Source organism: Xiphophorus couchianus, chromosome 11 (assembly GCF_001444195.1).
Source record: "Xiphophorus couchianus chromosome 11, X_couchianus-1.0, whole genome shotgun sequence".
NCBI lineage: Eukaryota > Metazoa > Chordata > Actinopteri > Cyprinodontiformes > Poeciliidae > Xiphophorus > Xiphophorus couchianus.
In genome coordinates this window covers 18,701,022-18,725,960 of record NC_040238.1, presented here as the reverse complement: position 1 = coordinate 18,725,960, position 24,939 = coordinate 18,701,022, and the positions used below count along the sequence as shown (strand labels likewise).

Genomic DNA, 24,939 nt, shown 5'->3' with positions numbered 1-24,939 from the left:
TATGCGGAATATATACAAATATATACAGATGCTTCTAAAATGTCAAATAATAATATAGGAATAGCTTTTATAATTCCGGAATTAGATATTATGAGAAATAAAAGAATAACAGACAAATTGACAGTATACACAGGTGAACTAATGGCTATTTTAATCGCTCTAGAATGGGTTGAGGAAACAAGAGAGAGAGCGGTTGTAATCTGTTCAGATTCAAGTAGTGCATTAGTAAGTATTGTAGAACAAAATTCAGAATCAAGGCAAGATATGATAGTTGATATTAATCATTTAATGTTTAGGATTAAAAGTTATGGATCTCTGGTCAAATTAGTTTGGGTTCCTGCTCACATTGGAGTAATAGGGAATGAGCTGGCAGATAGTTTTGCTAAGAATGCAGCAAAAAAGTGTATTGTTGATTTAAATATTAAAATGAGTAAAAATGAGGTTAAAAATATTAGTAAAATGTATATTAAGGATAAATGGCAGGAACAGTGGGATAAAGGAAGCAATGCCAGATTTTATTATAGCATCCAAAGAAAAGTTGGAGAATTTAGGAAATGTAGCAGGAATAAAAAAGAAGAAGATATTATATCTAGATTAAGGTTTGGACATACAGGTTTAAACAGTACTCTTAAAATAATTAATAAACATGATACAGGTTTCTGTAGTTATTGTGGGAAATTAGAAACAATACAACATTTTTTTTTAGAATGTACTAAGTATGATCGAGAAAGGGAGGAGTTAATTAGAAATTTAAATAGGAATAAAAATAAATTAGATATTAGAAGTTTGCTTCAAAGATCATCGGGGGACGTAGTTTTTAATAGTATTTTTAATTTTCTAAGGAGAACAGGTATTATGGGAAGATTATAGTGATTTTACATCTGATCCATACTCCAGTCTAGAAGGTGGCGGTAATGCACCTAAAAGTTGTTTGCCAACCGCCATAAAAAAAAAAAACAAGAAGAAGAAGAAGAAGAAGAAGAAGAAGAAGAAGCTGCGCCCCGCCTTTTGACCCACCCGTTTACGTTTCATGGAACCGTTAAAATATTGTTGTTTTAGGTTAACGGCTCGTTTGTGAAGTAGTTCCTCGCCTTGTCGTCAGCTGTCCAGCTGTCCAAGAGCAGCCGGAAAGTGTCTTCTAACTTCAGATTTCATGGTGGGCGCTTTGCTGTGATTGAGACAGATTTATAAACAGGCAGACGGCTACGTTAGCATCGGAATACATTTGTTAGCCTGTCAGCTGGTTAGCATACACTAACGTTATGGCGTTAGGTTAGACAGGAAAGTGGTTGTTCCGCCGAATTGTCGGCCACAATTGCTAATTTTGATAAGCCAGGGCATAAAGAGATAACGCATATGTACATCGCCCCAAAAGTTCCAGGTTAAGCGTTTACACAGCTGTCTAACGACTTAGTTGGACTAGCTGATGAGCTAAACTGGCATTAGCATGGCGTCAGATACAAGTGACAACGAAGAATTCTACGATGCTCCAGAGGACGTCACCTTGTCTCCGAAAGAGTAAGTTAACTATTTTTAATTTAAATGTACACATACTTGGTATGTGTGAAATTGATATTTATTTATTGATTGATATTTGTCAATTGATATTAGTTAATCAAATGTTGCTTTATTTAAAATTTAAACTGTTTCAAAAGAGATTCGCCGGTTTGGTTTTCTTAACGTTTTAATTTGTTGCACTGTACTTGATTTGTGCAGCTGGTAAATGTTAGAAGAGGGAGAGGCTAAGTAAGTGAGTCACATGATATGACAGGTCTCAAACAGAGGGATAAGGTTACTGTGCAAATTTCCTAGTTTCAGTTCAAAACACAGCAAAAGGACATCTGTCAGGATTGACCAGAAAAACATAAAGCACAATGTACGGAAATACGGACACCTAAACATGGCATTGAAGGTGTTGGTTTCTTCACTTGTAACTTGATCGTTTTCTGTTTACTAAATATCAGACGGAAGTGTTTGAAGTCATATTCACACAATGAAGTTCAACGTAAAGCCCAACAATTTTGACAAATAAGCTTGGCTAGGCACATTCCTATTAGATATGAGCAAAAATGCTTCATCTTATGGGGTTAAAGTACTAAGAATCTTGTGATGTATGCAAATTGCTAAAAACTGACTTGTTGGGATTATTGCCATTGCTGTCAACTTCCCTACAACGTATTCAGTAAAAGCTGCATTTATTCTTCAAAATATGATTGAATGTGATTATTTTGTACCAGTCGCACTGGTGTAGTGAATTTTACTTGTTGATAATGGGCAAGTTTTCTTTTTAGACTGTTTTTTCTGTACACAAGACTGATAAAATGATAAATATTCACAAAAGAATTTTTAAGATAATTTGGAGCATTGCTTGTATTGTTATGATATTAAGTACCACAGTGAAGTGTAATCAGTTTGAAGTCCATATTGATTATTCCCATATGTTTTCCCCCTGAAAACTGGTTAGGAATACAAAATGCCTGGGTAATTTCTGTTCTGTTTAATATTTCAAGTTGACATGTTTTTCATTTTGTGCCACTTTACTGCACTTATCATCTCAACTCTATCGTTTTAGGACTCCTGCAAAGCTTGTCATTCCTTCACCTCAGGTATGTCTGTTTTAAATCAAAACCTCATTGAAATTATGGATTTAGTGAATTCTGAGCCTTTTGGAATAAAGAGATGAACTAAAATACAGAGGTGGTGTGCAGGGGGAAACAAATACTTCTCTGCTTTTTCCAAAGAAATTAAGACTAAAAACCAAGTAAGTCAGCAGGTGCTGTTCATCTGAAGCTTGACTGATTTCTGAGCGTTATTGACGGTTGGTTGTTATTTCAAAATGTAGGACATTTCACGGTTTTAATTGCTTTTATAATATGCTGTTGGCACTTAGTAAATATTTTGGAAAATTCTCAATGATTCTAGAGAAGCAACTGTTGCTTCCAAAGCTTTTGGAGGCCATAATTTTACTGTTTCCAGTTTCCCAGGAGTTCATGTTTCTACATGTTCATCCTGAGCTCAAATTGTGCAACGCTCAGAGAACCAAAAGGCTAAATCTCTTTGAAGGCTTTTGTGTTGCCATATAGTTAAAAATGAGATTTTAACGGGTATTGCTCTTGCAGACAGGTTGCAAAGTTAATAAATTCCTTTACACAAATGTGATCAAAGTGGAGATAACTAGCTATACAATCGAGTAAAATATTTTGTAAGAAGCCAACTTGCCATATCTGGATAAAACAAACATAGATAATTTGGGTTTGTTTAGCATCTATCTTGCAGCAAGGCAGTTGACTTCATTATACAGAAACATTTTCTCAAGGTTATTGCAAAAGTTTTGTTAATCTGAGGTTTTATAACGTTTAAGATCTGCTGCATAAAATTATGTTTGTCTGCAGATCCCTTTAACTGAAACAACGTATTTGTTTTTGTGACTTAATGTTATGTTGCGTTGGGACACCAAAACAGATGATTTGTAGATATTTTTAAAGCCCATATTCAAACTGCTAACAAAGTTCTCACTATTTTTTCCTGATAAGTGAACCTACAAATATATATTTTTTTAAAATATAGAATAATGTTGCTTTCAAAATGAAATATTACAAAAAAAATGACTTTGCTATTTTAACGCCTAAATTTGTTTATTTCTGTTTCTTAGGAGACGTCAGAGGGTTTGGTGAATCCAGTAGAAAATGTGACCTGTGCCTCAACGGAAACTCAGCAGGATGATTCTCTGCAGGTATAAATTTGTAAAAAAAAAAAAATAAAAATCATGCACCTCAGCTGTAGTTAAATTTGACATGAGAGCTAGTATTTGGAGTCGTTCTTGAATAAACTCCTGTTTTGTTCCTAGATCATTGATAGCATCATCGAGGAGAGTCAAAAAGGATGCGCTATCGATGTCTGCGAGGTGGTTGAGTTGTTGGATCAACTGCAGGTTGATGTGAAACCTGAGCCAAAAGAAGAGTCGGAAGCTGGGGGCGTTCCCCTGGAGACGACCGTCCTGGTCGTCGCACCTGAACTTGTCAAGGGGTCAGAGGAGCGACAGGAAAGCGTTACGACAAATGGAGAATTCGCTTTAGCCGCTGCCGAACTCCCAACTCTGCCTGGACCTTCAGCCGAGTCACAAGAGCGAGTTCAGCCTCCGGACCTCACCAGCAGCATAGCTCACAGTCAGGCGGACGCTGCCGCCGCTCTGGTGGCGGAAGCGGAGAAGGAGCAGAGACAGGCAGACATCTTGGACCAAGTTCCCTTAACAGACAGGCTGGTTCCAACAGACTCGCCGGGGCCCTTGAAACCCCCCCGACAATTCACAGTAGAACCCGATATCGTAGCCAGCACTAAGAAGCCTCCTCCCACGCGGCCACCGCCTCCTGGTGGGGGTCCACCGCCCAGACCTCCACCACCGTCTTGCCACAGCTTACCCTCCAGGATGTCTCAGGAATGTGTGAGGCCAAGTGGACTGGAAGGTGAGGAACTACTGGATGACTCTTCAAAAACAGAAGTGAAAACTTTAACTCATCATGATGTAGAAGCGGTTTTAAGTGTTTTGCAGACAAAAGGTCTGAAACTGGGTTTCTGGTTTGTTTGAACAAGTCAAAGCACGAGTAAATCAATAACAGAACAGCAGTACACATTGCTATAATTTCTTCAAACATGCCACAGTATGACATTCTGACACACACTTATTCCCCAGCTCAGATGTTAATAACTTTGTAGTAACCTGAAAAGTTGACACAGCCCTGTTAAAATGCCAGGTTTTTAGCATATAAGCAAAGTACAACATGGTGAATAGAATGGCACATAATTCAGCTGAGAATCAGAATCATCTGTTATGCTGGAAATGTGAGGGAAAAAATTCAAGTTACATAAGAGTTCACACCCAGATATCAATACTCTGCTGATGCACCTTTGATTCAATTTCAGCATTTTGCTCTGTTCAGTTCACACCTACCTGTAGCTGTCCTAGATGGGATTTTGAGACTTTTCCATGTGTAAACCTGTCACAATAACTTTGCTGGACGATAAACTGTCCCTGACCAACAATAATGTCGTTTTGAGACCATTTTCAACTTTTAAACTTTAATTTTTTTACAGAACGCTCCACACAAAAACAGACATTTTAAATATTCAAAATAAAACACAACAAAAACAATAAATACAAACCACACACAACCAAAACCATTAATAAAATGGATTATGAAATCTCTGTAAACAAAATTGCCCTTTTAAAAAGATTATCAAAAAGGAAATTATCGATCTTGTTTTAATTTAACATGATGTTAATTAATTGTGACAGGCTTATCTAAGTGTGTATGCTTAGCTCAACCTATATTTTGCAGAGACGGTACTAAGGATCACCTTATTGTACTAAAGTGTTAGTCAGGAAATAAATAAAGGCAGCCATCAATAACTGGAACAAAACTGTACATTTTGTGCAGCTTGTCCCCTCAGAGGGAAAGGTCATAAAAGTTCAAACAATTAGCATTGACTTTGAGAACGTGTGGGGTTATTTTTTTTTATTTTGTCTGACTGCCCAGTATCTGCGGTGAGTTCGGTTAGCGGTGATTCTCTGGAGCCGCCTGGCCTGATGTCTCCCTCCAGCACAGTGAGGTGTCTAACTAAAGACCTGCAGCATTCCCTGGATCTGGCCAGCGCCACGAGTGGAGACAAGGTGGTGACGGCACAGGTCAGTGAGTCTGTAGACCAGGACTTTAAAAAAAAAAAAAAAAGTTTGCTGCACAAAATTAGGTACAGTATATTTCTTTTATGCGATATTGCGTTCTCTTTTTTATTAATTTGTTTCATTTCTAGGAAAATGAGGATGAACCAGCCTTGTCCCAGAGTGGAGGACAAACCCCTGGCCCTCAGCGTCCTCGTTCTAACTCTGGCAGAGAACTGACAGACGAAGTGAGATTTCACCGGTTTTAATGCGTTTTTGTTGTGTTGATAATTAAAACTGATATTCGTGAATAGGATTTTTATTTGCCCCTATGAAGTTTTTCAAATTTTATCACAAGTTTTATTGTGATAAGATGACACCTTGTAGTGTAAAGTTGTGAAATGGAAGTGAAATAAAAGTGTTTTAGCCTCCTTACACTGGTGCCTCTGAATGAAAATACAACTGATCGGTCTACTTAAACTGACCGATGAGGAATAGAAAAGTCCAGAGGAGCTGCAGGAATCCACAGCTGAGGAGGAAGAATCAGCTATTGGGTGTACGCCACAAATCTGACTTTGAAGAGTAGCAAGAATGAATACATTTTTAAAAGAAAGCTTAAGAAGTCTAATTTGCAATTTTGCTCAATCTCTGTTGGAGTTGCAAGTGGAACTTTAGGGCTACATGTAAAACCATCACTCCGAACACACAGTTCCCACAATCTGTGAAAAACTGTTTTGACAGCATCATGTTGTGGGGATGCTTTATATTTAGCAGGGACAATATTGATATTAGTCAAAAACCATGTGGAATATTTAGTATTCTCACATTAACCTTCCCGTTTCTTCAAACTAGCACTTCAATTCTCACTGGCTGCTGCTCTTTTTCTCGACTCGCTCACATTGCAAAAACGAAACAAGAAATCAGTCGATGCTCTGAAAGTGACTTTCGGTTTCCCACACTTATCAAACTGTGTGGTTTTGTCTACCCGACGCTCTGCGATAAGAGGAAATGCTGTTGCTGCTACTGCTGCTGCAGTCTTTATCCAGGCTGTTTCCCACTAAGTTAATGTGCGACGGACCACAGTCAGCACTGCATGATTTAAAATCATTTAGTTATTATAAACTCCAGTAAATCAAATGCAGAGTTCCAGCTACACGCCGCAAGAATTTAATATATTTTTGCTGAATATTTTTTTAAGAGCTCCACATTCACAGCCAGAGTATCCACTGCCATTGAAACCCATTTCTATGTGATTATTATCAGGAAATACTGGCCAGTGTCATGATCAAGAACTTGGACACTGGAGAGGAGATTCCCTTGATTCAAGCTGAGGAGAAACTTCCTACAGGAATCAACCCTCTCACTCTGCACATCATGAGAAGGACCAAGGAGTACATAACGTGGGTCAAATTAAAACTGATTACATTTTAGTTCATTTGAACTATATGTAAAGGAAGCTGCTATTTTTTTCTTGTCCTCAGTAACGATGCGGCGCAGTCGGATGACGATGAAAAGTCTCAGGCTCCGCTGACGGACACGGATGGAGGAAAACTGAAGCAGAGAACGTAATGTTGCTGAGCTGCCTTTACTTTCCCCTCGCTTTCTGTCTCTCTCTCTCCTGCTCCGTTTATATTCCATGATTTAATTTAAAACATTGCAATGCATTTGTCTTTGTTTTTAACCAGGACCCAGCTGAAAAAATTCCTGGGCAAATCTGTGAAGAAAGCCAAGCACTTTGCTGAGGAATATGGGGAGAAAGCAGTCAATAAAGTGAAAAGTGTGCGTGATGAAGGTACAGAAACTAAATGATTAGTTATGTTCTGTTTGTGTGAAGAAGCAATCTTAAAATATGGATAGTTTACAATAACTTTCATAATCTATGGGGATATTTATGAGGCTCCACTCCTTCTACTTTTCATATCTTTTGTCAAAGGTCAATCACAATTTTAAACTGTTTTATGGAGATTTCATGTGATAGGCCTACACAGAGTAGTGGATATTGCTTAGGAGAAGGAAACTTGGGTTAGATTTTTACAAAGAAACACCTGTAGTGTGTGTATTTATTAAGCCTCACTAAGTCAATACTTTAGCAAGGTATTTCCTCATTCTAGCTAAGTTAGAATGAGCTAGAACAAAGTATGATCTAGCTAACATCATGAAAGTATGATGTTCATGTTTACATGACAAGTAAGCAAGACTTGTCATGTAAACACAAGACAAGGAGGTCTTCTGTTTACATGATCTCATACTGTTTCAATAATCTGAGTTCTGCTTTTTGCCCACTTTGCTCTTCAGTGTTCCACACAGATCCCGATGATCCTTCCTCCAGTGATGATGAGGGTATGCCCTACACCAGACCGGCCAAGTTCAAGGCAGCTCACAGCTTCAAGGGTCCCTCCGACTTTGACCAGATTAAGGTTGTGCAGGATTTGAGCGGAGAGCACACGGTAAGGCTAAATCATTCCTACATCAGTGACCAATGTTAGCGGTTTTAAAAATGTCTGTCTCGTTCTGAAGGGAGCTGTTTGGACAATGAAGTTTTCTCATTGCGGGAGGCTTCTGGCGACTGCAGGCCAGGATAATATTGTTCGCATCTGGGTCCTGAAGACCGCCTTTGACTACTTCAATAATATGAGATTAAAGTACAACACTGAAGGTATGCATCTTATTAATGTGGATTGTACGCTCTTTGGTGATTGAGTATGCAGCAAAACGACCGATTCTGGAGTTCATGCAAGATGTTTTGGTCCTCCAGGTCGAGTTTCTCCTTCTCCTTCTCAGGAAAGCTTGTGCTCGTCTAAATCTGACACAGATCCAGGGGTGAGTGCAGTAACAACTACTCTGATTCACCAACAGCTTGTGTTGATAGCAGATATAAAGCAGCATTCTACATGAACATTTTCCTAAATGACCTACCTACTGTTTAGGCAAGCTCTGCCCCAGAGGACCCAGACACCGAAGACAGAAATGCCCCTTTCCGCCAAGTTCCCTTCTGCAAGTACAAGGGTCACACAGCCGACCTGTTGGACTTGTCCTGGTCAAAGGTAATAACGGTACCTTTACAATTTTGCTCCCTCCTGACACACATTTGTATTTTTATGTTTGACTTATTCTGTGGTGTGTGCAGAACTTTTTCCTGCTCTCGTCGTCCATGGATAAGACGGTTAGATTATGGCACATATCCAGGAGAGAGTGCCTCTGCTGCTTTCAGCACATTGATTTTGTCACAGCCATCGCTTTCCACCCCAGAGTAAGTTGGGTCGCTGCGTGTTTGTCTTGGCACAAATCTTGCATGCTGTTCTAGTTAGAAGTTCATGAATGTCGTTAATTTTTCATCAGAGAGGAGCTAACAACAAGAACATTCTCTAATCCACACAAATCAATGACTTTTAACCACATTTTAATGATAATTGGTTTGTGTTCAGTATGTGTGGGGTCTGCACAGATGTTACCTTTCACTGCCGCTACACCTGTTTAGGTGTATTTTAGCAACCAAAAAGCTCCTTCCGTAATCCTCGCTGGATATTTGTTTCCAAACTCAGAAAGACTTTTTAACATACGCTATATGTTTTCAGCAGAACTGAGACCTTGGCGTAAATCCAAGTCTGCTGGACTGAAATGTTCAGCTGTGTTGTGGTAGGACAGAATAGGACAGAAATTTTGTGAGAATATTTGGATGAGTCAAAGTGACTCTTTAAAACGTAAGTAGATTGGCAACACTACCAACTGCTAAGCACTAGTGGAAAATCTACAAACTCTTCAACATCTCCTGAAATCAAATGGGTGTTCCCACAGTGTCATGATTTCAAACTGTTTTTAGATCAGATGAAGCAGACTGGAAAGGCTCTTACCTTAAATCTCCCAAGTATTTATGGACTGTTCCTTCTTAATTGAGTGCTACAATTTCTGCCAAACACTGTGGTCAAGTGTTCAGTCAGAAGTGAACCACAGAAATTGTTGATGGTTACAAAAAGCGTGTGGTTCAACTTGCAAAAGGACATTTAACTCATTGTTAATAGGGGTATGAATAAGTTTGATTGTGTATGAACAATTAGGATTGTTCCCATGGTGAATACATTCAATGGTTCTGTGTTAAGCAGTTTTTCTTTTCTGTTTGTAGGATGACAGATACTTTTTAAGCGGTTCTCTGGACGGCAAACTCCGACTTTGGAACATTCCAGACAAGAAGGTGGCTTTGTGGAACGAGGTGGACGGTCAAACACGACTCATCACCGCCGCCAACTTCTGCCAAAACGGAAAATACGCCGTCATCGGCACCTACGATGGACGCTGCATCTTCTACGACACAGAGGCATCCTGTTGCTTTTATCCCTAAGATCAGTTTAATCATACCTGTTCTAATGCAAATTTAGAATCTGATGTGGGTTTCCTTTGTTACTTAACAGCGACTGAAATACCACACTCAAATTCACGTGAGGTCAACTAGAGGGAGGAACAAAGTAGGCCGCAAAATTACCGGCATTGAGCCTCTGCCTGGAGAAAACAAGGTAACATCGCCCTTCCTCTGTGAACACTTGTTAACTTTGCTGTAGTGAGGGTGGTTACGTCTCCAACTCTGTCTGCTCCGGCAGATTTTGGTTACCTCAAATGATTCCCGCATTCGCCTTTATGACCTGAGGGACTTGTCTCTGTCCATGAAGTACAAGGGTTATGTCAACAGCAGCAGCCAGATTAAAGCCAGCTTCAGGTGAGAAACGTTCCCGTCATGCTCAACACTAAATCGTGAATCTGTGCTGCTTCTGCATTTATAAAAAGAAAAGGGGGGTAAAAATTGCTTTCTGGTCCTCTCAATTAAAAAAACAAAATCATATTTTTATTATTAGGATTGCAACACAACACAGGCTGGAATAGTTCAGGATTAGATTTCAAGGTGCGGGGAAGTGTAGAAAAAGAAATTGGAGGAAGGTTAAAGTTTATTTCCTTTTCTATTGTCTAAATGCCTCCTAGTTTTCCAACTTATTTTGTTTCTCCTATTCTTTTATCATCCAATTCCTTTCCTTTAATTCTCCCTTTTCTATATTTGCTACTTTCCTTCCATCCTTTTGTTCGTTTCTTATTTTCCTTTAAATTCATTGTTTCTTGCCTTCATTTTCTTCTTCCCATCTTAAAATTCTCATTTCTTTTTCTCCCATTATTCTTTTGTCCTTCTTTCTCAACTTCCTTAATTTTTTTTATTTTACGTTATTTCCCTCTGTTGTTCCTGAAGCTTTTGTATGTAAAGCCTGATCTCTTTAAAATGATCTGATAATGTCAGATATTAAATATCACCAGCCTGACCAAACATGCAAGCAATCTTTGCAGCTCTTTGGGGCCCCCTGCTGGCCTGTCAAATGTTTGTCTTCAAGAGAATTTCAATTAAAAACTAATCATGAAACTGTTCATGCCTTCCTCCAGCCATGACTACTCCTTCATCGTCAGTGGCTCAGAAGATAAATACGTTTACATCTGGAGCACTTACCATGATTTGAGCAAATTCACATCTGTACGACGAGACCGCAATGACTTCTGGGAAGGAATTAAAGGTAGCTACTGTGTTGCCCACAAAACACATTTATTTATGTATTAGTCTTAACTCTGAGGTGGGTTTTTTTGTCTTGCAGCACACAACGCAGTGGTCACCTCCGCCGTATTTGCCCCCCATCCAGATCTTATTGTCCCTCAAGAAACACTCGCAGAGAAACCAGAAGCGGACCGCAAGAGCCTGGACTCCACCGACTCCGAGACGATACCATCAGGTCCGTTTCATCCTGTATCTGATTTTCTCAAAGCGAGGAATTGCATTTCAGTGCTGCTTATTGTTCCTTGCTTTTTCCAGGAGCCCTGAAAACCGATCACACGGAGGTTCTGCTCTCTGCTGACTTCACGGGAGCAATTAAAGTTTTTATCAACGTCAAAAAGTACTGAGCATTCCACAAGCAGGTCTGTTCAGCAGAGATTAGTCCTAAAGACGGACGACAGAGAGAGAGACTGTACAAAGTGGGCAAGGTGGGGGTTCCTTGTCCTATTTCTTTTTTTTTTTTTTATCTTTCGTACCAGGTAACTGTGAACGGTTTAGCATCTAGAGATCCAGAAAAGTTGTCTGAGCAGAAACTAACTTGGCTCAGACGTACAACTGTGTGGCCAAGAATGACTGTAGAGAACATAAACATCTATTTTCAATAGCTATGAGCACCTTCCTTGTTTCCTTAGTTTTCAGGTCAGACAAATTTCAAAATCAAAACAGTCAAAGTCTTTCAGGTGAAATGTCAAGTTGAATTAAAACGACAAATTCCTGTACGTTTCCTATTAAAATAAGTCATTTCGGTGTGTTTGACGTTACTAATGATTAAAATCGGGTGTCCTAAATGTTTCAGAAAAACACAGATTACTTTTGATAAATCCCCTGGTCAACAGAAGCACATCTCATGATAGCACTGAAAACCTACAGCTTTTGTAAACAAAATGATGGAATTTCCTCAATAAAAAAATCTGCACAAATGCAAATGCTCTCTGGCAATCTTTTTCAAAAAGCCCGTCAAGTTCAGGAAACGTCTTCCACAGAAGCATTCGTCACCAACGGTGATTTATTTAGCGTTGGCGCTTTGCAGCAACATGTCATTTTAAAAACAAAATATATCTAAGTAGGTACAGTGGTGAAACTTCACAATAGAAAAAGGTGCAGAGTCTCATGTGGGTTGTTGAAGGTGGAGCCAAGATAAGAGACTGATGTCAGAGTCCTGAATCTGGTTAGTGTTTGCTCTTCTTTGCCTTCTTGTGGGAGCGGTGCGGGGACCGGGACTTGGATTTGCTGACCTTCTGGTCTGGAGATGGCGATCGGGAACGTTTGGACCATTTAGGAGACTTTGTTCTGCAAAATGAGCACAGAATAAATGATCCTGAGCTCACTTATATGGAATAAGAGCTTTTTTTTTTTCTTTAAATTTATATTTTACCTTGATGGAGAGATGCTCCTTGATTTCCTCAGCTTTTCTCCAATTTTACTGCTCAGCCTTCTGTCTCCGTCCTCATTTTTTTTGCTCCTCTCTTTGTGTCTCCTTTCTTCCCTCTGCCCGTCTTTAGACTTCGACCTCTCAGTCTTCTCTTCGTCTTTGTGAAACTCCTAGAGGTGGTAGTGTAAAAATTTGAACTGATTCAACCTCTAAGATCTCTAACTTCGTTTGCTGATTCTTCACAAAATAAGCCATTTTATTAGCAGACAATTTGAACAAAATTTGAACTACACAAAATACCCAAATACACAATGAAATTGGTGGCTGTATAAGTATTTTAGCACTGTATTCCCACGTAGCACGCAAGAAAAAGGGTGTAGGTTCATGTTTCATCCAGTAGATGACGCACATAAAATCTCTGACATTGCGTAATAAGCTAATCATAACTCTGAAGGTGCTCTCCCAGTTTCCTATTGAAGAACACTTTGATTTGGTGTCTTATGGTAAATTATACAAGGTATAACGATAGCGATAACAATTTAAACATGTTCTTATGAAATGATTTATACCAAGAGGAGCTGCTCACCTTCTGCAGCAGCTTCTTCCTGTAGGTCTCCACTTGTTGCTGTATGCTCATTCCAGACTTCTTCTGCCTCTTTCCAGATTCCAGCTCATCTTGGAGTTTCATAACCTTTACCTGTTTCAGAAACATTGGAAACGTTTTACTGTTTAAATACAATCCTATGTGATAGAAAACTTTCTATCTAAAATATGTTGATGTTTCTCCAAACAAGTATTTGTTTCTTTTGTGAATAGAAAACTGGACACATTTATTAAAAGTAATTTTTGTACAATGACTGAAACTGAGATCATCTCTAGGCCAGTTTATGATAAATGATGGAGCAAACACTTACTTCCACCTCCCTCAGCCTTTTTCTTTTACTCTCAGACATATGAGGGAAAACTGCCCCCTCATAGTTGGGCGACCTGCAGGAATCGGCACTGCTGTCACTCTCTGAGTCCTCGTCTTCATCCTGCGAGTTGCAGCTGGAGCCAGATAAAGAAGTTACTAAAACTTTTCTTTCCTTCCAGATAAATGAAATACTTTTGCTGATACTCAGCCTTACCTAATATGAGCCTTCTTTTCATCATCCTGCTCCCCTAAAGTATCCCACTTGGAGTCAGTTTGGGCTGAAAGAAAAGAAGCAGAACCATTCAGGGTCAAACCAGTCACAGGAGCGTCCAGCTACGTCTTACCACTATCACCGATCTTCTCCCATTTAGACAAAGGCATTCTGGAGAGCGGAAGTTTGCTTTCATCCACTGAGGACAAAACAAATCTCAATAAGCAGCAGCCAAAGTAGCAATTCTTATGTTAGAGAGTTGTACAGACATTAAATGGTGGACTCACAGGGAACTCCATCAATGTCATCAATAGGAGCGTTTAGGGGTACGCCATCAATGTCATCAACGGGGACTCCGTCCAGGGGGTCCCAGCCCATGGGGCAGCCGTCTATGTCGTCCACCGGAGTTTTCCCCATCGGAAGCCCGTCTGTAAGCCTTCTGTCCAATGGTGCACCGTCAATCTCACCAGATACCTCCTCCAAAAAGACAAACGCATAAAACTCACTTTGTCTAATTGTATTCGTCAACATCTCCGGCAGGGGAGGTGACACAAAGCAGCAGTCGCCTCTGCAGCGAGGAGATAAGCTCACCTCCGGCGTCTCCGTCTCCTCCTCTCCTGCTTTGGCGAACCCCAAAAAGATGTTCTGAAGCTGGATTAGATAAGGCTGGGGATATATGGCCCAGTCTTCCCATGCTCTAAAACAATTCATGGCCTTTTGCTGTGGAGACGGGGACGTTAAAATGTTTCAGCTTTCCCTTCTCTTCTATTTTGGGTGAAGCAAATGATTTATGTTACCTTAAACTGCTCAGCCTGCAGTCTGGCTTGAATGTTTTTATGTGCTGCATGTAGATGCTCAAATATCTGTGGTAGCTTGCTTTCAAAACTGCAGAGAATTATTTCAAAACCCATTAGATTGACCACAAATAAAGACATGGATGTTCTAAAAGTGAATACAAAGACAGTTTCTTACTATTTCCGATAATATGACGCCCCGGCTACTTTAGCGCACGAGTTGTGCAAGATGTCCGACACGAGATATAATCTAGAAATCTGTGGGGATTGACATTATGAAAATATGTGAGCGCATATTTTACAGCAGACAGGGAGCAGATACAGTTGTGTTAAAGTTTGAAGCAGGGTTAGGATATAAAACAATATCGTAAACTGCATATTATGCACTTCCAGACCAGCAAAGAGACACTGTTGCCCTTATTCCAACAAAATACACATTTTCTACAGCAAGAAAGAAGGTAAATTTGTAAATCAGTTCTACAGTTTTTACTTTAGGGTGAAAAAAAACGTTATTAATCAGAAGGACGTTCACAAAATCCTTTAAGTTATGAAAGACAACAAATAGGTAGCCTCCTTATAGGAAAAGAGTAAAGTCTTTTCAGAATGACAATGTGGCTCCTGTTGAGAGAATCAATCAGAAGCAGCTGACAGGATGTCTCCATTTCATAGTTATGCTCCAATCTAGCATCGGTCTAGAATGTACTTTCTGCCTCTCTGAATAAAATACCAACTGAACTTAATCGCTGCTTATGTCTGTAACATGATAAACGTGAAAGAGAATACAGTAAAACAGCAGAACTCGCCTTCTTCTGAAGGGGAACTTGAAGCGAACAAAAGGACTCTGAAATGTGTCCCACGACTTCCTCTGCTGCATCTGCCCGGTCCAGACAGAACAACATGGCGCTGGCGATATCCTCCCTGCTGGGAGTCAGCTCCTCCACAAGAGTCTCCAGTCTCTGTCGGTGCCTGGAGTGGGTGGGGAACATCAAACATTCAGCTCGGATCAAGTCGGAAGCCGATGTGCGTCCCAGATTCACACTTACTCAGCTCTGAGCTGGCCCTTCTTCACCTCCTCCTCGGGAGGAGCGGCCTCCTCGACCGCCGCTCCCTCGTCGCTCCTTTCAGTGTAGCTGTTGAGGATGGGGGGTCGCCATAAGGAGCCGCCTCTGAACAGCCGAAACTCTGCTGTCCTCCACTTTGTCGGGGACTCGCCCTGTGTGACACGAGACGAGAGGTTAAATCCACACAAGTTATTTCCTATAAAACCAAAGACTTCTAAAGACGTTTCTGTCATGCAAACTCACCTGGAGGATAGAGAACAGTTTCCAACGGTAATACACATGATCTTGGCTTTTGTTGTCAAAAAGAAACCTGAGAAAAAGAAGAATTAAAAAATAAACCTTGAGTTGTATTGTTTTTGTTCTAAAGAAGCGATTATGTAAGAGTTTAGCATAGCTACCTGTAATCTGGGTTGTTTTTTTCTTTGTTCATTATCATGGCTTCAAATAACGGGCCTTCACGCACCACAAACTCTACCATCCTGTGAATAAGGAATAACAGATTCCTGTGGGGAGAAATGGCTGTATGAGTAAGAATACACACTAAACCCAGAGTCAAACACAACATAAAGACACCAATCACCTCCTTACTAAACTACAGGCCAATGAAAACTGCCTTACTGTATTGTTTCAGCTATGATTTAGGCTTAAAAAAGACGTTAGTAACTGTTCTCGACTTCAAACATTTATCCCCACTTTATTATTGGGAACCTTAATAGCAGGAACCCCTGATAAAAATGTGTAAAACAATGTTTGTGTTTTATCGCAGTAACATATTCCAGAACAATAATTTAAAAAAAAATAAAATAGAAAAAAATCAATCTAACCTTCAGAATCAATAAATTTGTTGAGTGGGGGAAAAAAAACATTTCCCAGCAAATTTTTGTTTAAACAATATCGTTATTCCTACCAACTCCTATAAAATAAAATAAAGCAAACTTTAATGTTGAAAAACTGCATGGCATCATGAAATACCAAATTAGATACTGGAAAACTAAGAACGGGTCACGATTGGATCTTTACAAACTATAACAATATTAAAAAATCCAAGCTTAATCTATGAAATAAATGTATTTAATTTGACATGTATTTTAACAGTTCGATTTTTCTACATTTTACTGTGTGAGATTAAACTACTTATATTAAGGCTTCATCAGGAGTGCCGGTTTTTGTGGAGGATACTAATTCAAACCGTAGCAGATTCTACTTGCAGGGATGGCTACATTTGGATATTTCAATGAAATAACAGTCAGCTCTTTAACAAAGTTATACAATCACAATGATCAAATATAAAACTATTAAATAGAGGAACAACTCAAAGGTAAAATAAACTGAGTAGCTCCTGCAGATTGTTAGAGCCCAATCAGTAAACCAAAGTTAGATTGGCATCATCTACACCTACTTGTACACTTGAGCAAGAGCTATAATTTACAGAATTGCACTAGAAAGCTAGCGCTAAATGCTAATTACATCCTGACTGTGTTAGCATCGAAGCTATCTGCCTTCCAGCTGTATCGGTCTGCAGTGTCTCAGCCAGCCCATGCGAACCCTCGACCCTTAAATAGTATTTCTGCACGTTTACTAACGCCCACTGTCTATGTGACTTACTATGTGTGTATGCAAAGTGCAAAAACTGCAGTTCCTACTGAATATGCATGGTTACAAGATGAGTGCGCCTCAGCCTCTGTCCTATGACACTAATGCTATGACAGCTGGTCAGTCGTAGGAAGAAGAGTGTGTGTACCTTTCGGTTGGGATAACCACTTTGACTACGGCTTCGGACAGAGTCTGTTTGTGAAGTCAAACCAAATAGTGAAGATATTAAAAAGTGAGTACCTGTACAGATGAAACACTGCAGGATACATACAGCATAAAAAACAACGGAGGCATTCATGATCAGACAACTGGGGAGGGTTGGTAAAAACTTCAACATGTAGGGGGGAAAAAACTGTTATGGAACCCAAAACTAAACGCTTCAGTTACTGATGTGCACCCAAAGAGGGCATCAGAAATTTAATACGATCCTGCATCCTGTAAAACTGCAAATGCAGGAACAGATGAGCAAGTAATAAAATGCTTTTTTTAAATCACTTAACAATAATTCATGATCAATTTTGTCGATCTTGAATCAGCTGCCTGGCGATATTTGAAACAAGAACTTGACTGAAATGATCATAAAGGACAAATTTTCAACCTTCATGCATTCTGCAGAAGAGATCTACGAACAAATTTTCACCCTTTATTTTCACACATCTACAAAACCTTGCTAAAGTATTCAGACACCTTAAACCTTCACACATTTAGTCAGTTATGACCACAAATTAGTATTTTACTGAGTTTAAATCGAAGCTAAACCTGTTTAGTTACCGCTGATGAAAAATAACTGGAACATTTATCAGTATATTTGATGTTAATTATTCTTGATTCTGATTATGGCGTTTGACTAAATGAAATGTTAATCGCTTGTTTCAGAATTGGCTACTATGTTATGTTTTTTATATTTCATGTAAAGCACGTCGAACTGCCTTGCTGCTGAAATGTGTTACACAAATAAATCTGACTTGTAGGGATTTTAACATTAAAATCAACATTAAGTATTCAAGAACTTTGAAAGGTTTATAAATAAAAATGTGGCATGCCGTTTCCACTGACCACAAAACTGCACAAATTGGAATTACGAAAATAAATTTGCTTAACGGAAGCACGGCAATTTTGAAAAAGATTTTTCTGCTAAATAATTTTCCCCACTGTATTTACTATAAGCCTGCCAGGCCACCTGGCTTTACTTGTGCCCTCACCAGGCTTAGCATTGTTTATTTATTTATGATTTTTCAAAATGTTTTTAAGACTTCATAGTTCATGTTCAGGCATTAATCTTACAAAAACACAGCATTATCAAGTCATATTTTAAAATTTCCTGTCAACTTCAAACATTTTTTAACTCAAAAACCCGATGAGCCGCTGGATGAATGACTGCCGAGTTTTCTGGGAGAAACCTTGCAGCCGTATCAAAATTTATATATTTCGCAAAACTGCATCAAAAATTACACGAGTTTAAGTGATCAACAACGAAGAAGAAGACCACAGGAAGGGGTAGGAGGATGATGATGATGACGGCGCGACATGTTTTTTAATGACGATCGCAAAAAAATTCAATATTCTTGTGTGATTTTAAATGTTTCTTATTTAAAGGAAACACCACAATAGTGAAATTGTGCTTTGCACACATTTGTAATGGGATTGAAGTTACTGTAGTGTGCATTTCTACTCAGCTGCCTTTTAGAAATCTTGTTATAAAATACAGTGCAACCAATTGCTTTCCATTGCTAAATAGAAATTGTAATTTAATATCAGTATAAATCCAGCTGATCTATGAAGGCCTCAGAGGTTTTGTTAAAGAACCTTGGAGGGAAAAAATGGAGGAAGTTGTGGAGATTAAAGCACCGTCTCTGTCGTTTAGGGACAGGGATGCAAACATCTCTAAGCTTGTGGCCATATGTAACAAAATGTGAAAAGGTTCAAAGAGTGTGAATGATTTCCTCAGGTCACCATTCCTAATCTAAAACATTATCTTGATCAACGCATTTTCAGCTAGACACCATCGGCCAGAGGAGGAGGCTTTACCTTGTCCAGCTCTGCTTTGGACGAGCCCAGCGGCTTTGTGAAGTCGTTGCGGAAGCGATCCCGGGGCTGAGCGTTGAAAGGGAGACCAGATGGGGGAGGAGGTGCCACCCTCACCCCAGCTGGTGTGTACAGAGGCTGAGGCGGGATACGGGCTGGTTTGCCCCATCCGAGCTTCATTTCAAAGCCCATAATCACTTTACCTGTGGTTCCAAACACATTGCTGTCAGAGATGAACAAAATGATGAAAGTTCGATAAATTGGGACCAAGTTCGAAGGTCCACTTCACCGTCTAGAGCAGCCATGGCTCTCTCTGCATCTTTCCGAGTCATGAAAGCCACAAAGGCTCTGTTTGAAGTCCTGCAGCGCTCCTCGTCCGTTCGGGGCCACATGATCTTCACGCTGGCCAAGGGGCCATATTTACAAAACTCTCTGCAGAGTAGGTCTTCGTTCATCTGAGCAGAAAAAAAAACAGAGGTGAGAGATGTACATGTAAAAGCATTAAATCCAATAAAACTGAGTGTACTCCTACTACCTTGGGGCTAATGCAGTTAATGTAGAGATTAGTGGTGACCGGGGCCGTCAGGTCGTCGTACAGCACTGTGGGGCAGAACAGAGGGCGCATTTAATAAAAACTGTTCCTACATGTTTCTCATCTAACATTTCCAGACTCGGCTTTTTACAGTCTTCTGTCCTTTACGTTCATTTAAAATATAAATAATTAAAAGTTCACAGTGACTTTACGTCCGCTATTTCTACAACGGGACTTGCACATAGACTCTGCAAAATAAGAAACTGACATGACAGGACAGGACGAAGGAAAGAAAGCAAGCAAGTCATTGAAAGAAAGAGACAATCTAAAAAGAGGACATTAAAAAAGAGATATTGAACAAGAAAGGAATGAAAGACAGAAGGAACCAAGATGGTACAGAAACAAGCAAAAAATTAAAAACACAAAAAATTAAGGGCCTAAGTAAGAAAAGAACAAAAGACAGACGCAAGGCCTAGAAAACGAGGAAAAAACAGAGGATGAAGGAAAAAATAAAAGACACAAAAAAGGAAGGCAGGATGGAGGGATGAGGAAGGAAGTATTGAAGGATGGACAAAAATAAATAGAAGAAGGAACAAAAGAAGGACACAAACAAGGAATAAGTAAGATGGGACAAGAAAAATGTCAAACTCAAGGAAAAGGGGGCAAAATTTAAACAATAGGATAAAGAATGAATAAATTCAAAGATTTTTCTCATTCTGATTTTTCTTTCTATATTTAATCAGACCTGAAAAACAAACAAAAAAAAAACTCTCACTTGATCGTCCCGATAATGGAACGTCCAGATCTCCGTATCCGCCTCCTTCTCCTCCAGCCTCAGAGTCATTTTTCTTCCTTTTATGCCTTTCCTCACGTTCCTCCTGAATGCTGAAAAATTTCAATGCAAAATAACGAGCTTGTGTGCACACAGAACGCATCATTCATATGACACTTAAGCATTAAGCTGTAAAAAAAAATGTGTCAGACTTACAGCTTAAGTTCCTCTTTAAAAAGTTCGAGATTGCTCTTCTTCTTTTCTTCTGACTTCTTTTTGAAAGCCTATTCATCAAACAGGCAGCGAACGCAGCGTTTAGTGCTACCTTATGGTACACTTTCTGAAGATTTGAAAATTAATTGAAACTATGACACAGCAAAGATGTAAAGAGTACAAACTTACAGACTTTTTGCTGTCAGACAAGGACGTTGGTGAGGAATGTTGAGACACAGGGACAAACTTTGTGGCGGGTCGGTACAGCTTACTTTTCTTGATCTCTGATTCTTCCTCCTCTGCAAAAAGTATAACCCACCAAACACCAACTTTTATATACTTAGTCAAAACCTATGCAGGTACAAATGGCAGTAACATGACGCAGTCCTACATTGTCAGTTCTAAGTAACTAGAAGATTAAACTTTAGATCCTACACAGTTTAGGACTTAACACTTCCATTAAAGGTCCTTATTATTTAATAGAAACAATGAACAAGTGCATTACACCAGACATTGAAAAGAAGGAAGTATCGTCTGAAGTCTCCAATCAGAGGTCAAACATCCCTGAAAAGTCCATACTCGCCTTTAGTCGCATTTACAATTCCCCCACGTACAAAAGTCTTTACTTTGCTTTTTTCACTGGTTTCAAAAGATGCAACAAATTCTTCAAAAACTTCAGCAGCTTTCTCTTCCTCCTGCAGCATCACACAGACAGATAAAAACACAAACTTATGTCTCATTTACCTCTTCTTACAGTTTCCAAAGAAACAAAGCTTAACAGTAACCAATTATTAGTCTGGAACTGATACACATGGGCATGACTGTTATCTTTACATAAAACACATTAAGAGACAGAACAAATGCTAATGCAAGCAAACCTTTTTCTTTAGCTCTACTTTCTCTTTTTTTGTGATCGGTTTGATGGAGGCGGCTGGTTTTCTTTTTCTGTCCGCCATGCTTAACCTGCAAGACATAAATAAAACTGAAACACAGAGCTAAAAGCAACCAGCAGTAAAATATTGATGAGATATTCCAACAATCACCTGGGCTGCTCACAAGTTTTATTGTATAAAAAGATTTTATTCACTTATGTCTGCATTCAACGCTGCTAAAATGCACTGACCCTCCTCCAATCTGGTGCTAAGCACTGCTAGCCAACTGGCTGAAAGAAGGTTAATATACTTTAACAAGAAAAAAAAAATCCATTTTCAGTCATGAAAGACAAAAGGTTACTGGGTTGCAAATTAAATGAGTGTGAGCCATCCCACTTATGGATTTAACACTGTTTGAAATTACAGTTGGAAAGCTACAAGTGGCTTTGATGTTAAGGGGACGACTGGAGGTTGACTACATGAGCAGATAGCCCAACTACTTAACCTGATATCAGCTTGTTATACTTGTATAACCTTAGAAAATACATTATAAACGCTTGGAAGCTAAAAGTAAAAAAAATCAGTCAGTAGTTATTGTTAGTAATTTGGATGAAGTCAATATATAATATTATAGACAATATTATGTTGTAAAAATCAATGTTTTGAGGGGCTTTTTAGCAAATGGGGCAATTGTTACATTCCTGCTTAAGCAATTAGATATATTCCACAATTGTATTTTCTTTTTTGGTCTAAATACAGCTATACTGTGAAACTGTATTTTTTGCCCAAGGTTAACATACTAAGATAATCTTGTACTGGTCCATGCACAGCCTATCTCAGTTTAGGTCTGGTACTAATATCTAAAAACCTCAACATAGACCACAACATGATTTTGGTGAAGCAAAAGTAGAAGATAGGCAGCACCAGACCTTTTAAAAACACAATCAAATGAAACTTTTGAGCCAAAATTACCAAGAAGAGAACAATATGAATATTTTGGAAATGCCCTCCCTCTGAAAAACAAACCAAGAAGTGCCCGATTTGTTTGATTCTACAGAATATAGCAGGAAACAACGTGTTGCAGTTTTTTTGGAAAGAGGTAATAGTTTTAAATAAATCTTACTTTTTTGGTTTGTCTTCTGCAGATTGATGGAGAAACTAGCTGATCTGATCTATGACCCATCGAATGATATATCTCTATTTATTTGTATCAATAGCAATACTCAGGATGTGAATATAAATCAGTTTAGTGCAGCCTTGTCTTGGTCAGAGTATAATAATGCATCTTAAAACAAATGGATGGACCTCTATGAGATCCTAAAACAATTATATGATGTAAACATTATTCACATTATAAGATGCATTCAAAGCCCAAATCTGTTTTCTGCTAACTGAAAACATCCCATTTGGACCTGTAACAAATTTCAGGAGAGCTTTTAAAAACAAAGTTTTTCACTTAATGTAGATTTTTTTTTTTTAAAAATTCATAATGCATACACATCATAACTGAGTACATTTCCAGCGAAACATAAGTATTTTAGACCATTTCTGTAAAAACATAAACAGTTTTAATCGGCCTGGTCAGCTTGAAAGCCATAATTTCACTAAGCTAATGTTTAGCTTAGCCACCAGTTCTTTGACTCTGCTGAAATATGAAGCTAACCGTAGCTTTTCACGACTAATGCTGCACACAATGTACACTTTTCAATCAAATAACACAGTTGCCTTAACACAAACACGCAGTGGTGCTAATCGTTTCCATCTTCTAACCAGGGGGGCTTTCCTACAGAAACAAACACATCCCTGCTTGCTAGCTAACGTCCAACCGTCCCCCTGCTGTAACGCCACAACACGCAGCCCCGCCGCATGCACACAGAGTCATACCTCAGCCAGAAACTCTGGGAGTCTTTCGCTAATGCTCCACCATTTTGGTTATGACATATGTTTTTTTTTTGTTGTTGTTGTTTTTTTTGCAGCCACAGCCAGATACTCAGTTGCAAGAAGATACCCGAGTGTAGCTCCTCAGTGGGGGCAGGACGCCTGCTGCACGGTCTGAACATCAGCGACGGCTCGCTGCTACAGAGGGAAGATTGCTGTAAAAAAACCAAAAATGACTGGCTTCAGTTGTATGCGTTTCATCTGTTTAAAAGTACATCTTATTTGGATTTCCAAAAAAGAGGACACTTGACCCGGACCTGAAACACTTCAATTCAATCGTACTCTGAAGACCTTAAGTCTTAACAAAGTTAAAATGTGCCTTCTCTATAGAAGGAATAGTAAATTAACAAACTTCAGATAGGCTTTCACAAGTACCAAAGTGACTTATAAATCTCTGGAAATATATAATAGAAATAATTATTGGTATCAACAACGGTATCAATCGATGTTTGTCGCTTTTTACCATATCTGATAAGTATATCTGGTCCGATATGAACAACTGATGTTTATTTCCATCTTGTTGCCATTTGTGTATGTTTTTCAGGATGGGGAACCGGTTGGCCATGTGATATTTATTCAGTGCAGAGCAGGATTCTGGTGTCAGCAATGGTGACAGAAGTGAAGGCAAATATAAATACTGATACCGATAAATGCTGGCATAGCAGCAGTATTAATATTGGATATTGATATCGGCCCAAATTTTTACATCAGTGCACCCCTAATAATTACTTTTCTGTAGCTTAGAAAATTAGCATGTGACAATAATAGCTCACTTTTTAAGCACATGGACAAAAATACAAAAAAATATTGAATTTATAGAATGTATAAAAATAGCAAGCAGCTGGGGGCGCGGCGGCGACACAGGGGTAAAGAGGGTAACTCTTTGCTGAATATCTATCCCCTCTCTCACCACCCACTTTCAGATAAACTCCAGTAGAGGCAAAAATAATTCTAAAAAATTAATAAAAAGCAGGAGTCTCACAAAGACACAAAAATGTGTATACTCTTTAGTTTCCATCTTCATTCTCCTCAGTCAATTTAATAGATGATCTCTCATTTTCTCAACCTTTTTATAGTTCTTGTGTCCATGTGAGCTACACTTGCCTTTTGTAAACATTCACTGCGGTGCAGCCCTCTATTTGTCTCTTATGCTCCACCTTTGTAAAGTAGAATAAGTTTCGTAAGTTTTGGCAGCACATCATTAACTGGAAGCACATTTAAATATGTAAAGCCATCAACCTTTCCACTGCCTATGAGATTAGGTAGCAAAAATAAAAGTTCCCGGAGAAAACCTTACTTTCTGCAGCAACACTCAGATCATTCTGGGTGATCCCAATGTGTTCTCAGGCAAGAAGACATATGTAAATCCACTGCTTGATTTGTGTTGTAGTGTACATCTTTGAATCTCT

The 24,939-nt window shown here is 39.0% G+C and overlaps 2 protein-coding genes across 3 annotated transcripts; one reads left to right on the top strand and one right to left on the bottom strand.

Annotated features, from left to right (window-relative positions):
* Positions 1-992: 992 nt before the first annotated feature.
* wdr44 (WD repeat domain 44) lies at positions 993-12,154 on the top strand. Its single transcript, XM_028030997.1, has 20 exons — positions 993-1,518; positions 2,573-2,606; positions 3,653-3,733; positions 3,848-4,463; positions 5,535-5,683; positions 5,809-5,904; positions 6,920-7,056; positions 7,138-7,221; positions 7,342-7,448; positions 7,952-8,103; positions 8,174-8,312; positions 8,412-8,476; positions 8,584-8,700; positions 8,784-8,906; positions 9,777-9,968; positions 10,063-10,164; positions 10,249-10,364; positions 11,072-11,199; positions 11,278-11,412; positions 11,493-12,154. The coding sequence occupies exons 1-20, from the start codon at positions 1,448-1,450 to the stop codon at positions 11,579-11,581; spliced, it is 2,733 nt and encodes a 910-aa protein (XP_027886798.1). The 5' UTR covers positions 993-1,447; the 3' UTR covers positions 11,582-12,154.
* Positions 12,155-12,222: 68 nt separating this feature from the next.
* Positions 12,223-23,664, bottom strand: LOC114152876 (U2 snRNP-associated SURP motif-containing protein). 2 transcript variants are annotated; one of them, XM_028030994.1, is made up of 24 exons: positions 23,477-23,664; positions 21,599-21,683; positions 21,304-21,415; positions 20,910-21,019; positions 20,724-20,791; positions 20,511-20,620; positions 19,739-19,803; positions 19,493-19,658; positions 19,207-19,406; positions 17,327-17,370; positions 15,984-16,088; positions 15,829-15,895; positions 15,568-15,737; positions 15,328-15,490; positions 14,703-14,782; positions 14,528-14,615; positions 14,322-14,450; positions 14,018-14,207; positions 13,864-13,929; positions 13,734-13,797; positions 13,521-13,653; positions 13,193-13,303; positions 12,610-12,776; positions 12,223-12,524 (listed from the first exon to the last, which is right to left on the bottom strand). In XM_028030994.1, the coding sequence occupies exons 1-24, from the start codon at positions 23,650-23,652 to the stop codon at positions 12,404-12,406; spliced, it is 2,790 nt and encodes a 929-aa protein (XP_027886795.1). In that variant the 5' UTR covers positions 23,653-23,664; the 3' UTR covers positions 12,223-12,403. The 2 variants fall into 2 exon arrangements, with proteins under 2 accessions (XP_027886795.1, XP_027886796.1); XM_028030995.1 differs by having other exon boundaries at positions 14,018-14,204.
* Between the last annotated feature and the right edge of the window lie 1,275 nt (positions 23,665-24,939).